The sequence below is a fragment of the Misgurnus anguillicaudatus genome, chromosome 1, assembly GCF_027580225.2.
Source record: "Misgurnus anguillicaudatus chromosome 1, ASM2758022v2, whole genome shotgun sequence".
NCBI lineage: Eukaryota > Metazoa > Chordata > Actinopteri > Cypriniformes > Cobitidae > Misgurnus > Misgurnus anguillicaudatus.
Window position 1 is genome coordinate 2,322,501 of NC_073337.2, and position 14,595 is coordinate 2,337,095.

Genomic DNA, 14,595 nt, shown 5'->3' on the forward strand with positions numbered 1-14,595 from the left:
AGCAAAAGCAGCAAACCGATGTTGGCAGTTTCTTAAAACATTGCCAAATTAGATAAAATAGACATATGAGTGTAAAAAATCACATTCAATTAAAAACCCATACATTGCCTCAGAACTTTCCCCCTTAACGCTGGAGGCAGGCCTGCTGCTGATAAAATATATTTGTCTTGCGAGCCTTTCTATCAGCGGCAGGTTTTTCCAAAGCAGCTAGAAGAAACAAAAGCGGCAACTATTTATCAAATCCGTCAGCGTTTAATTGAATGTGAAACGGTGGACAGGAACAGTCAGTCTTTTCATTGAGCTGTCTGGAGATGATGAATTGAGCGAAACATGGAAATGCCCATCTCTTCCATGTCGTTCATCAGCCGTGCCGTCCCGGGCACGCCAGGCACAAACGCAGATAAGGATAAGTTTATGAAGGGAATTAGTTCAGAATATGATTCTAATGAGGTCATTATTTATTTTCGGATGAAATGGATAACCGATCTTCACCCTTTCCCCGTGCTGAATTTTCAGTGCATTGAAAATGAAATGAAAAATCGATTTGGTTAGTTTACGCTGTGCTGAAGTGTGAGTAAATGTTTTTAATAGACATGTCTTCATCTAGATCTGTTCAATTTCTTTGTCTCCATGCAGATTGAAAACCTGCAGGAGCAGCTGAGGGATAAAGAGAAGCAGATGACCAGTTTGAAGGAGCGTGTCAAATCCCTGCAGGCGGACACTTCAAACACTGATACGGCCCTTACCACGCTGGAGGAGGCCTTGGCTGAGAAGGTGGGATGCACTCATACACACTTAAGACTTTAGAGGATTATTGAAGACTTTTCATAGAAGTAATGGTATTCATAGCGAAAAAGGTGTTTACTTTATATCACAGAAAGCCATTGAGTGCGTTTACGTGCACAGACATACGCCAATTATGCTCCATAAACCAATAACGTGTAAGGTCGTGTAAACACGTAAAATAAAATATTGGGAAAAAATCATAAACGACTTAAGCTAAGTACGATTGGCACAGGTAGTTTTTTGCTCGGTATCCCGCTTTTGCTATGCATGTAAGCTCCTTAACCGGCTTTCTCACAGTTTTGTCCATGTGTGCTTGTATCCACGTTTGAAGGATAAAGGTCACAAACGCAAGTAAGTGTAAATTAACGCATAAAAGTCTGCTCTTGACTTATGCCGTTGGAAGAGAAGCTGCAAAATTCAAAGCTCATTTACAATTCAATAAAAAAAAATTAGAATTTACATTTACAGGTTCTGCAGACATGAAAAGAAATACAACAGTATAGCTTTAGACAGGTTTTCATTTTAATAACTATACTATAGGTAAGGGTTAATGTATAGGCAGCCATTTTCGCAGAAATAAGCCCTGACAGTGTGATCTGGACCCAGCGCGAAGCGGAGGCTTATTTCATGATAACAACCAGCTGCCTATACATTAACCTGCTTATTACACAGCTGTTTACTTCATAAGTAAGGTAAGAAACATTAAATATTGATTTGAAATATTTTAATTGCTCATTTTTAAAGCGCGCGTTTTTTCCTGTGTTTTAGAAGCTATGATTGTGTTTATGGTGTGCAATATAACATGTTTTATGTGTTTCGTTTTAAATAATTTACTTAAAAGATGCAGTCCGATGTTTTTCCTCTTTGTCGTCATCTCTGTTCGAAATCTGCAATTGCAGCTATTTGTGGAATAATCAACTTTGCGTGAGTTGTACATTGGCACAAAACAGCGCGGAAGAACACAATGTATTGAGGAGAACCTGTCAATCACCGCGTCGCTCTGGATACTGTCATCAGCAATCACAGAGTATACTTTTTGAAAGTATAACCAACATAAGAATTTTCACCGAAAAATGTCATCTGAACAAGGAAGTAACATCCACTTTTGTTCTGACTGCGTAGGATAATAAACATTATATATACACGTGAGTAAAATCGTCAGTTATGTCTGGACAGTGAGGAAAAGTAAAGAAGTGTTCATCTTAGTTAGATACTTTATTTATCCCAGTGGGAAACTTTACCTCAGATCAATGGAAGACCAACTGTAGAAAGATAATATTCCTGAAGAAAGGCGTTTATTTTCATTTATATTTGCTGTCATGTAATACTCATCTTATTACACGCGTCTGAGTATGTATTGTTTACAAATGAGGACGCGTTACTCGTATTTCTCTACATGTTGTGCAGTCGTACATGTCTACACGGTAGTTACATTTGCTATTATGCTGTCTTGATAGTAAGGATGCACTACAGGATATTTTAAGTGTTTGCTGTAATATATTTCTACAAATTGCGCTATTGTTTGCACGTGACGCGATGCAAGTCAGTTTATACGTGAACTTTAGAGAAACACACGCATTAAAACATTGTTAAAAACAGAAGCTAGACAATCAGTCGATGGGCATCTGAAAGCAGCTTTTTGTATAACTAAGCACTGCAGATGTTCACCAAGTGCTGTGAGAAAATGCTATAAATATCCGCCTCCATCATCCTCACATGCAATATAGCCTTCTAGCTGGGACTCCTTCTTTATGTGTGCAGAAGTGACGTAATGACGCAAACAGGTGCTCGAATTTCCCGCGAAAATCCACCAGTACTACTGGAATTACAATTATTATTACAAGATTACCGTTTTGAATCGAGCTAAGGCAAGCAGATAGTTTTGAACACTGGCCGGGTTTGTTTTTTCTCAAAAATGTTTTTTTTTTTTGTGGATATTTTTAAACCCAAATAAGTGCCGGACTGCAGCTTTAATTCTAAAGCGCTGTTTTCACTAAAGGTTGAGGTCCCTCCTTCAGAAATACGTATCGAGTTCTGATTGTGTAGTTTGTTTAGTGTGTTGTGATTCGACAGCAGCTTGGCTTAGCAGAGCCGTTTGAGCCAAAGCTGGTGACTGACGTATTCCTATGGGCGGGGTTTAGTAAAAAACAGTTTTACTGACATCATTTAATCAGGAAGTAGAGGGCTGTAGTCCAAACCGGCCGTTCTCTGTAGTCCTTGAAAAGCGAATTCTGTTAATTAAAATATATCGCCTGGCCGTGAACTTTGAGCTTTATCATTTCGCAGGTATATACTCTAACAGCAACATTACACACCAACTAAAGTTTGAAAAAATGGGATCACGAAAGATTTTAGGAAAACCCTTTCGGTTTTAAGATAAGACAAGATGTTCAGTTGTCATGAACACACTTTTCGGTTTAGTCATTTGTAAATATAATGTCATATATGTTATTAAAAGACATATTTATATTAAAATTTTGTGTAAGATTAAACCTGTCAAAATGATTTGCAGCATGAGGGTTACCATGTGTTATTAGTTTTCAGCGGTTATCTTGCAAATGTTGCAACTGTCCAATCAGAATCAAGCATTCCAATGAGCCGTGTAATGAACTGTGATGTCACTGCCTATGAGAAACCAAAATCTCCAAATCCTGTGTAAACCCACGGGATGGTTTATTGATTAGCATGTAAACGCATGAAAACATTTCTATAATAAGTTGATTTTTGATAGTTATCTGTTCATTTAAATGCGCTCATTGACATTATTTATTTTTTATGTTAATAAACCATTGTTACCATTGTCTCATTCAAACCCTCTATGGCTTTCTTTGTTCTTCTGGACTGTGAATCATTTTTGTTGCATTGTGTTTTTTTTTTTTTGCATTTTGACTTTACATGACAAGCAGCGCATATTTCAGTTGGCTTAAAGACATACAAAACAGGTCTGGTGAAAAACAAACTAAAGTATAATACATTATTAAATGAAATATTGACCAATGTAAAACAGTGTTTTGGTTTTGAAGAGCAAATAAAGCTTGAACATAGCCCTTGTGCGTAAATAATGAAAAATGTTTTGTTTTTGCATGGCTCTGCTGTAGATGGGTTTGTATTGTGTGATGTCTTCTGAGACAGGCGTTCACAGGTTACGTGTAGACTAAAGTTGAAGCCCATCAGAAGTGGTAAATGTGTGTGTGTGTGTGACAGTGGTGAAGATTGCACTGTCACACACTTTTATGTTAGGACTCAGTCATTCTCACACTACGCTTGACCTCACAGCAAGAGTAAAGATCTGTGGGTCAATCCCTGTCACTTCTCATCAACTCTACCTCAGCTATAATGTTTGTGTGCACCATTTCAACTCGGTGCATGGTTGTATCTAGCCACCAGCCCTTTTAGATTTTGTGTGTATGTGAGTGCGTCTTCCCCCTTTTATCTCTGACAAGCAAAGCGTCAGCTTATCATACTGTAGCTGCACTTAAATTACTTACACTTTATTTTGATTCCTACCATAAGGAATTTTAATATTATTTAATTAAACTTATTCAAAAACTACTGAAAGGGAACAAATGTGTTTGTGTTTTCGCCTATATTTCTATTTCGAAAAAATGGTTGGTCTTGAGATTACCTGGTCAAGACACAAACAATTTGGGCATAAAGCGGCAGGGACATATATCACCTGCAAATTATGTAAGTGGGGCTGGATAAGTACTGGCGGCCTAGGGATAGCAACCTTCAACCCGGTGACAGTACCGGCCCTCGTGGCTAAAAAACTTAATTTTTACATGTAAATTTGCATTTGGTTTGCATCAGTACTTTTTTCTAGAAATTGTTCACAAAACCATGATAATATTAATAATCGCGCTGATTTTGGTCATTATAACCATAGCGCTGGTTGATAATTCGATAACGATAATTTCCTATGTAAATGTTCACAATAAAAACGATAACGAGAGGTCGATAAGTGATCGAAATGTTTACGCACTGTGCGTAATGTTGCGCAAGCACTTCCGGATGCAGGCAGTTCTTGGTTTACAATTACATTGTCAGTTAGACTTGAAGAAGTGGAGTAAGATGAGGCAAGTTATTCATTTTTATTAGTAGAGCCCTATGATTTCTGCAATGCGCATAACGCGGACGGAATCCAAATGCGGGTTTGTTTTCAACCTAATATGCTGTGTTGTTTTAACCTATTGTTGGGTCAAATATAAAAATTTTCTAGTTTTCCAGTTTGTATCTTTTTGACCCACACTGGATTGAAAATAACTCAGCATTTTTTGTGTATGTGCAACGTTTCTTAGGGGGCACTCATATTATCCAAACCAAATTATGCCCCAGCACCATTGTCCCCCCTTCCTACTCCCCCAGATGCACGCACTCACACTGGGTGCGCTTTTGTCATTAAGATGCGATTGTTTTGAAAAAAGCAGGAAGTAAAGCGCTCTCTTAACCAAACGGCGCGCAGTACAAATTGATTACACTAGTCAAACAAACCAGGCTTTGGGGGGTCAAACGCACTCAAGCACGGTTTGGGTTGGATAATGTGAGTGGTAATTTATTTGAGAATGAGAGACTTTAGCTCTTCATCTCATGTCCGACGAAGAGCGTCAGCAGTATGTAATAAAAACTTCCTAAAACCAGTTAAGTCCTACAATGACAAACAACCTTATATTAAAAAAAAGATTTTTTTAAATAACAATAAGATTTTTGTTAGACCACTTTGTTGAGCGCTTTTTCCTCTGTCATCTCCTGTCAATCTTGCCGCCGTCTCTCTCTCTCCCTTTGACTGGGCTTGACCGTGCACGCAGACGCGCCTCCGCTGCTCAACATACAGTGATATACACTCACCTAAAGGATTACTAGGAACACCTGTTCAATTTCTCATTAATGCAATGGTGTAATGGTGTGGGGGATTTGTTTTCTTGGCACAATTTAGGCCCCTTAGTGCCAATTGGGCATCGTTTTACCACCACGTCTTACCTGAGCATTGTTTTGACCATGTCCCTTTATGACCACCATGTATCCATCCTCTGATGGCTACTTCCAGCAGGATAATGCACCATATCACAAAGCTCGAATCATTTCAAATTGGTTTCTTGAACATGACAATGAGTTCTCTTTACTAAAATGGCCCTCACAGTCACCAGATCTCAACCCAATAGAGCATCTTTGGGATGTGGTGGAATGGGAGCTTCGTGCCCTGGATGTGTATCCCACAAATCTCCATCAACTGCAAGATGCTATCCTATCAATATGAGCCAACATTTCTAAAGAATTCCTTCAGCACCTTGTTGAATCAATGCCACGTAGAATTAAGCCAGTTTTGAAGGCGAAATGACGTCAAACACAGTATTAGTATGGTGTTCCTAATAATCCTTTAGGTGAGTGTATAAGCGTTGTTGCAAGTTTCTTAAGGCAGAGTAATGAAAAGGTTATTTGCATTTTGCATGGGAGTAGAAGATCTGATTAATATCCATTTAACCAACACTCTCATTAATGTGGATGAATGTAATTGGAACAGTTGTAAAGTCTATGTATAGCTATCTGATCAGAGAAGTGAACCTACAATAACTACTGGAATGTTAAAAAAAAAATTTCATTGTTAAATAATGTGAAATAAATAAAGTAAAAATGACATTCTGAAAATGTAACTTGTGCAAAATTGGCAAAATAATTAGAAAAAAATTATTTGGTTGTTCGGTATTTGGCCTTCGGCTCAGTTTTTAATTTTATTCAGCTTCGGCCAAGAATTTTCCTTTCGGTGCATCCCTAGTCAACAGAATGTGAAAGGGGACCATCAAAATAAAGTAATAACCTTAAATCTTTATAAATCAGAGTTGCTGAATATATTTGCATTAAACCTGGCAGGCGGTTTTTTCCATATGTATACTACTTGTGGTTGACATAAATGCTTTAACCTATTAAAAAGGCAAGAGTTTCAGATCATGAGTGTCCGGAGCAGCACAGTTCTCAGAACTGGCATCCTGCAGCCGCCCCACACCCGCCTCTGAATTTCATCTCATGAATATAAATGAGTCGGCCCCAGCGGTTATTAGCGTTGTCTTACATGTCCGCAGTTTGACGGGGATCTTTTCCCCACCTCATCTCTCTTACATACCCTCACGCCCTGAGGTTTGGGCGTCCTCTTACTTCCCGGCCTCAACAGTGGGGCGGTCAGCCGAGGGACAAAAATGAACTTAGTCAGCCGTTCGCATATTGCGGAGGAGCGCCGTCACGCTTTGCTGGCCACACATACTGACGTCCGCATTTTACGCCACGTTCTCTCGCTCTGACGGTTGACGTTTGTTTCTGTCCTTAGCTACTTAGACATGCATGCTTTTCCACTTCACACACCTCGAATGGCATACAACACACGTTCAAGGCCTTGTCCGTGTACACGCACTCCAAACCGAGGACGCATCTGGTGCTCGCTGAGAGAAAGTTAGTTGGCGCAGAGACGAGCCGTCATGCTTAATGTCACAACTCAACAAGGATCGGCCAGGAACGTCGGCTCAGGAGAGTGAAATACAGCCTTCGCGGTGAGCGGGCTTGAAACAAAACCGTGTTATTAATGTCCGGTTCGGCCGCTCGGTGTGTGAGTTTTGGCCGACACGGGTGCGAATGTTCTGGAGGCTGATGATCTTCACGATTCCAGCTGCCCTCTTTCACAGACCATTGACTGTAAACATGAGCCTGGCCAGAACTTCTTTCTCAGACCTCTTATTGTTTCGGATTATTACTCTCTCGCTGTCTCTTTCTTCCAGAATTCATGAAGGGTTTTTTTGCGTTGTTATTAAAGTGTGCTGTTATAGTAGCAGTTCACCCTTGGGTAACTCCGCTAGAAATTGGACCAAACTATTTTTTTTCTGAAATTACTTCAATTTTCAAAATGCTACTGTGCTGCGGCCAAATCCTGCAGCAACACCTTGCCAAAGTTGACATATTAAATTAATGGATTGTACACGCAAATGCATTCATTCAAATGTACTCCACAAGCTGTGTGAAGTTTGCTTGCAGTTATTGGGATTAAAAACAATTTCTGCATTTTGTAGACTCCAACAGGTGTCCGCCCACCCTCATTTTGGGTAAATATTACACCCACAAGCAATGCAAATAACCCCAAACACACTTCCTTGAACTACTTTATAGAATTGGAAAAATAAACTGATTATGGTCTCTTATAGTGCTGGAGACTTTCATTTTATATTTATTTAGTGACTACAGTCTAAAATAGTTTGGTAGTCTCTATCTATTCCTTTCTTTCTGTCAAAATTAATTGATAACACTTTACAGTAAGGTTGTATTTGTTAACATTAGTTAATGCATTAGCTAGCATAAAGTAACGATGAACAAAATATAGCATTTATTATTGTTGGTTCATATTAATTTAAGCATTAACTAATACATGTACCTGCTAACATTAGGCAATGCACAATGTATAGGCATTAACTGACATTAAGTAAGGAATAATTGACAACGGGCCATTGAATTATAAGAAAAAAATGCACATCCAAGGTGCATGCGTCGTGCCGTTACACCGCGGGTGTGTGCATTATTTTCAAATAATTCAAAGGACCGTCAATTATTCCTCTTATACCACGGTTACCACAAACATTGTTCTGATGCCTATTTTTAAGACATTTGACAGGTTAGGTGTGCGGTTATCAGAAATTAATGCATACCCACTGAACATTTCTCAGCCAATCAAAATACAGCATTCAACAGACCCGTGGTATAACAAATATTAATAAATTCTTAAAAATATTCCTTGTTTGTTCATGTTAGCTAATGCATTTACTCATTTTAACAAATGCAATCTTACTAAAGTGTTACCACTTTTCTTCTATAGCAGTTTTAACAATTTTGCAATGTTGCATAGCAGATTTACAAAAAAATAAAATAATTGTGAGTAAACATTAATTCTTTCACCGCCAGCGTTTTTAAAAAAAGTTGCCAGCCAGCGCCAGCGTTTTTCATGATTTTCACCAAAGTTTAATGCCTTCCAGAAAATGTTCTTCTTTAAATATATAAACATACAATATACCAAATAAAAGAACAGCTTCTGCTTTCAAACAAAAAAAACAAAACGTTTCATCCTACCTTCAGTGGTTCTGTTGTAATCAGCTTTTGAATATGGGTAGGTTTCTGCAAAAACACCACATTTTGAGCAAAAAGCAGAGATAATTCCATTTTTGTGACGGACTTTTCATAGAGATCCCATTCAGAGCGATCATTAAAACAGACACAGACATGCAGCCGCTTGCCATAGGGCAATACTTCCGGGTTTAAAATAATAGCGGTATTGCGGAAAGACGGAAAATCTCGTCATTGGCGGGGAAGCGTTTTCTCTTAATTGACGAGATATCTCGTCAATGGCGGTGAAAGAGTTAAAGACATATAAGGGTAAAGGAACATAGAAATTATGTAAAAAGAGAATAAAATACATAAAAACAGGAAAATGATGAAATAAAAGTAAATTATAATAACCCATACAGTGGCGGCTGGTGCTAAAAAAATTTGGGGGGGCGCATACAAACTTAAAATTAAACTTTTACTGTAGTAATGCAGGTCTGTAAATAGCCGTTTATCAGGTGATGAATCTCATTACTGCTTAGCTAAAATGCTGAAAATGTTACTGTTGAAGTCAACTAAATTATGAAATAAATTTACTATGAATGTGTAAATCTGAGTATAATGTGGGGTTATTATCAGTAATGAACTGATCATGGTTATCATTCACACACGCTCACAAACACACCAGAGTGAGACTCTTTCTGAACCCATATACTCTAAATGTGACCTCTGTGTTTAAACCATCCCGGTGAGTAGTGAACGCATGGCACGCTGGGAGCAATTGCCTTGCTCAAGGGCACCTCGTCTGTATTTTGGTATAAGCTAAACCAATGTACAAAAACGTCTGACTGTTTTATTAATAAGCTGTTATATCAGTGACTAAACTAATGACAATTACCTCAATTTAGACAATTTAAAAAATGTTAATCTTGAAACCAGAGGTCATGTGGGGCACAGAATCTCGGATGATGATGAGTCAGTTAAAGTTGCATAAAGTGGTATTTTGTATTTGTTAACTTTAATTAATGGATTAGCTAACAATGAACATTACTTCGACAGCATTTATTATTAATCTTACTTCATGTTAATTTCAGTATTACTAATACATTTTTAAAAACAAGCGTTGTATCTGTTAACATTACTTTGTGCACCATGAACTAACATTAAAACTGTATTGACATGAACATTTACCAAAGATTAATAAATGATGAAAAATGTTGCATTGTTACTTCATGTTAGCTAATCCATTAACAGATACCACCTTATTGCATATGCATACAAAGCATCAAGATAAGGTGGTTAAAATGATCTCTTAAATGTCAAGTACAGAGTTGCTGATATTAAAATTAGGGCTGGGTATTGGCAAGGGCCTCACGATACAATACGTATCACGGTACATGGGGCATGATACAATGTATCACGATACGATGCAGTACAATGCATGTTATACTTTTTTTTTATAAAAAAAATGTTAAAAAATAGAGCTGATTTTTTAAAAACTTTTTTTTAAAGCCAAAGTGCTCCCACACGTCGGCTTTGAAAGCTGCAGGTGTTTTTAAATTTTTTCACTCCCGCTAACTTCTGAGACATTGGCAGAATGGTCATATATGACAAACAACTGGACAGTGACAACTACAGCGGTGGAGGAGGTTGTTTGAAGCACACAGAGGGATTTGATGGTTTTTTTTTAAATATTGATAGTAGAGATTGAAATATCGATACACTACCGTGAAAAAAAAGTATTATGATAGTTAGCTGTATCAATATTTTTTTCGCAGCCCTAATTAAAATCTCCACTGTTCTTACCCGATTGAAATGGTTTATGACAGTTAAAGGTTTACTCCACTTTTATTTATTCACCCTCATGTCATTCATGATGTTTGTCTTTCTTTGTTCGGTCGAGAAGAAATTAAGTTTTATTTTATGTGAAACATTTCAGGATTTTTCTCCATATAGTGGACTTTAATGGACCTCAACAGTTTCAATGTTTAAAATTGCATATTTGCATATTTTATTTAAATGATATTCCCCTTTCATAAAAACATTCAGATAATTAGCAGTTTCAATGCAGCTTCAAAGGGCTCTAAACGTTCCCAACCAAACAGTTGATCATTTTGCTAGATAAGACCCTTATTATGCCTCAGTTGGGATTGTTTCTTTGTTCTTGTTTCTGGGAATATTTCTTTAAATAAAATATGGAAAGTTATAAACATTATTTTAATTTTATGCAATTTTATTTACCTTACAACTGTGGCAAATCAAACTATAAACCACCGTTATTGCGTTTCTTAACTTAAAATCATTTTTTTCTTTAAGTACCTGTTTTACGCTCTGGTCTCTTCCTCTCCTGTACATACTGCAATACAACAGATCTCTCATGCAAAACTGAACACAAGAGAATAATAGCTCTGATCTGTGTCTGTATATTGGGTCACACGTGTAACATAGCCACTCGTGTTTGATTGTGTTTGCAGGAGCGTATTATTGAGCGTCTGAAGGAACAGAGGGATAGAGACGAGCGGGAGAAGAACGAAGAAATCGAGAGCAACAAGAAAGAACTCAAAGAACTCAAGGAGAAGGTCGGCTTACTACAGGGAGACCTGGCCGATAGAGAGGTGAGGAGTTTTACACTTATTCCCTGTCCAGCAGCACACTTTGGCTTTGGGTCTGAATAATAAGTCAAATCTTGTTGAGTAGAGCTTTCTAAGGAATTGAACTTGTGGTTTTTCCTAGCTGAAAGATTTTGAAATAAAGCACAGATGCAATCTGTGTCTAGGTAGCTGACTTGGACCACTCAAATTGAGATGTCACGACCACCTGGCCTTGTCAACATAACTGTTGATAGCTAATATGCTAAATATGGATTTACATAATCTGGCTACACATTTGTAAACCGCATTCAATTCTTATACCAAAAGCTAAAGCCTAGAAAATACTAAATCCCCACTGTGCATTTTAACCAATACTCAATACGCAAAGTATAAACGTCAGATATTTAACACCTGCTCTTTTTGCAAAGATATTGTAGCCTTTGTTGATTGTTTATTTGCAACAGCATTCACGTGGCAGGTTTTGGCAGGTCGCATGCAACTAACAAACAGACAAACAGCTTAGAGTCGTCCAGCCGTGGAGCTGAGAATCACGTTGTGCAATTCAGATGCCGACTTCGCATTCGTAATGCAATAATCCTTTATGCGTCAGGCCTGGATTAAAGAGGCTGAAACTGATCCCAGGACAGCATTAAAGAGCATCAACCGTTGAGAACACTGTTGCGACGTTTCTCAATCTTTTGTCTTACAAAGATCATCATAAAACCCGTGAATGCATCATTATGTGTTGTACTTGGAATCATGAATCTCTTGATCCAGTTCACAAAACCAGTTTGGGGTTATTCTTACGTGCCTTATTGCATGGCTCTGGGAGACTTGTAATATAATGCAACAAGTCATATGGACCACTTTTATGGCGCTTTTGTGTCCTGTTTAAAACTTGAAAGCCCAGTGTAATTACATTGAAAAGTGCGACTACTATTTTTGTTCCACGGACAAAAAGTCTGGAAATTCTGACATGCGTCAGTAAGCGAATTCACATTTTTTTTAAATGCATGAGCTTTTCCAGTAACAAATCAAAAAGTTTTTAAGTCCCCCCAGAACCTCCTGGTTTGGGAACCTCTGATATAGACAGACTGATCCAACAGCCATCCTCACAATCCCAGAAGAACCGTAGTGATGAGAACATGCGGGACCCACAGCACTGTCATTCCTGCCTGCGTGTGTGTTTGTGTGTGTACGACAGGAAGATAAATGAATGCTTCTCAATGTGAGGGAACGACCCCTCCCCGAGAGCCACCATTCATTTCTCTTGCTGTCTTCAGCTTCGCTCGCTCGTTCACTTTTTGGTATGCCTTTTTTGTTTTTCTCTCTGCTTTCCCCTTCCCTCTTTTGTTTCTCTCGATAAGGCTAACATCTCATCAATACACGGGCCTTTAAATCATTATTAACGATCACGCTCTTGCACCTCTGCTTTCCCTGAGCTCTGCGTCTGTGGCTATTTTATTATTTAGGTTATTCTTGTTTGCTGTGATCTCCGCATTCCTCTCTGCCGTCTGCGTCGGGAACGCGGGCGATACGCGGTCCCGCCATTTTACCACTTCCTCGCTCGCCCCCATGCGCCTCATTTCTCGCACCGAACCACATGTTCTCACTCGGCTCCTATGTTTCTTCTCTTATCGTCACCTGCAGGGATTTTGTTTCCCATCTTTATCTTTGCTTCCAGAATTCTTTAGATGTTTCTTTAGCATGAGGGTGAAGCTTGTTTCCAGGTCAAAAGATTTTCAAAATCCAAACAAAAGTGTACGGAATTAAATCGTGCGTAAAGAAAACGAAGCCTCAAGTTCCCAAATATATAGACTTATCCCCTTCCTTTGCATGTGTGTAAATATTTAAACTTAAATCTTGCCAAGACGTTTATGGACTGCATAAAGTACTCATGAGTACTTGACAAATTATATATCATTGTGCTTTCGAGAATGAGATTTTACAGTAATAATTCAGTGAGAAATTGAAAAGAAGCTTTCTTTATAATGCAAAAATACCTAAAAAGTCACAAAATCTAATTTCTTTTTACTTTCTTTTGATTGTAGGATGAAATTTTATCTTAACTTTTTTACTGATGCATGTACCCGTTTAATGCACAGTTCGCAAGCATCCCACATATTTGCATTGGATCGCAGCTGCCGCGTGCAGCAGACTCCCATTGCTCAGCGATCTGTTACATCCCGGTTTCACCCGCGTCGTGTCTCTTCTGAGCGATGACCTCTTTGTCGAGAGCTCTTTCGGCCTCCCCCGCGCTCTAATCACAAAGTGTGGAGTCCATCATTCCCCTTTTCTGTTTTCTTTACCAACGCGAGAGAACGCGGGGCGGCAGTATGAACATTAAATGTGTATTTTTGGTCTGCGGACTCCAGTCGAGTGTGAAATTGTGGGGCTGTAAGCGGAAACTGTCGGAAAGGCCTCACGGATGGAGGCCTGCAGTTTTAACGGCGTGCCTGGGACTCGCCTTAACAAAACAGAGAACTGATGTACAGCATATGTGCGGCCCAGAGAGCTCATTTTATAGCAATATTTGTTATGCATTGTTGCAAAGTATTGTTATTCTAGATTTGATTTCAGCAAATCGTTTGCCATAAAGGACCTGTATTACCGTAAATGAAAAGTTCAGCCAAAAATTACAGTGCTGTCATTTTGCTCATCTTTTTTGGTCATGCTTTTACAGACTAATCATAAATGGAGCTTTTTAGCTTTAAAGGTGCAGTGTGTACATTTTAGGAGGATCTGTTGACAGAAATGCAATATAATATACATAACTTTATTATCTAGGGCGGCGACGGTGGCAGTATTTTACATATATATATATATAGGCCGATAAATATTCATATTATTTTCACAATGAAAAACTCCCAGACCGCGGACATCTTGTCTTTGCGCTAGACTAGCATACTCTTCTTAAGCCCGCAACACGTGTCATCTTTGTGCTATGTCACAAAAAGCACCAAACAAAACTCCACATAGCCAGCAATGAGCAAGTGAAGTGGTTCAACAAACCAAAATAATCCATCATTTATCGGCTTTCATTTATCGGCCTAATTTTGCTATCAGACCGATAACCGATAATATTAAAAATAAGCAGTTATCGGCCGATAACGATATGTCGGCCGATATATCGTGCATCCCTAGTTTT

At 38.5% G+C, this 14,595-nt stretch overlaps 1 protein-coding gene across 13 annotated transcripts in view; it reads left to right on the forward strand.

Moving 5' to 3' along the window:
• Positions 1-14,595, forward strand: part of erc1b (ELKS/RAB6-interacting/CAST family member 1b) — a 248,349-nt gene that overhangs the window by 68,835 nt on the left and 164,919 nt on the right. For all 13 annotated transcript variants that reach the window (XM_055191233.2, XM_055191223.2, XM_055191224.2 and 10 more), the window contains 2 exons: positions 637-774; positions 11,331-11,471. In XM_055191233.2, the coding sequence (XP_055047208.2) occupies positions 637-774; positions 11,331-11,471 (279 nt within the window). The remainder of the gene's footprint in view (positions 1-636; positions 775-11,330; positions 11,472-14,595) is intronic.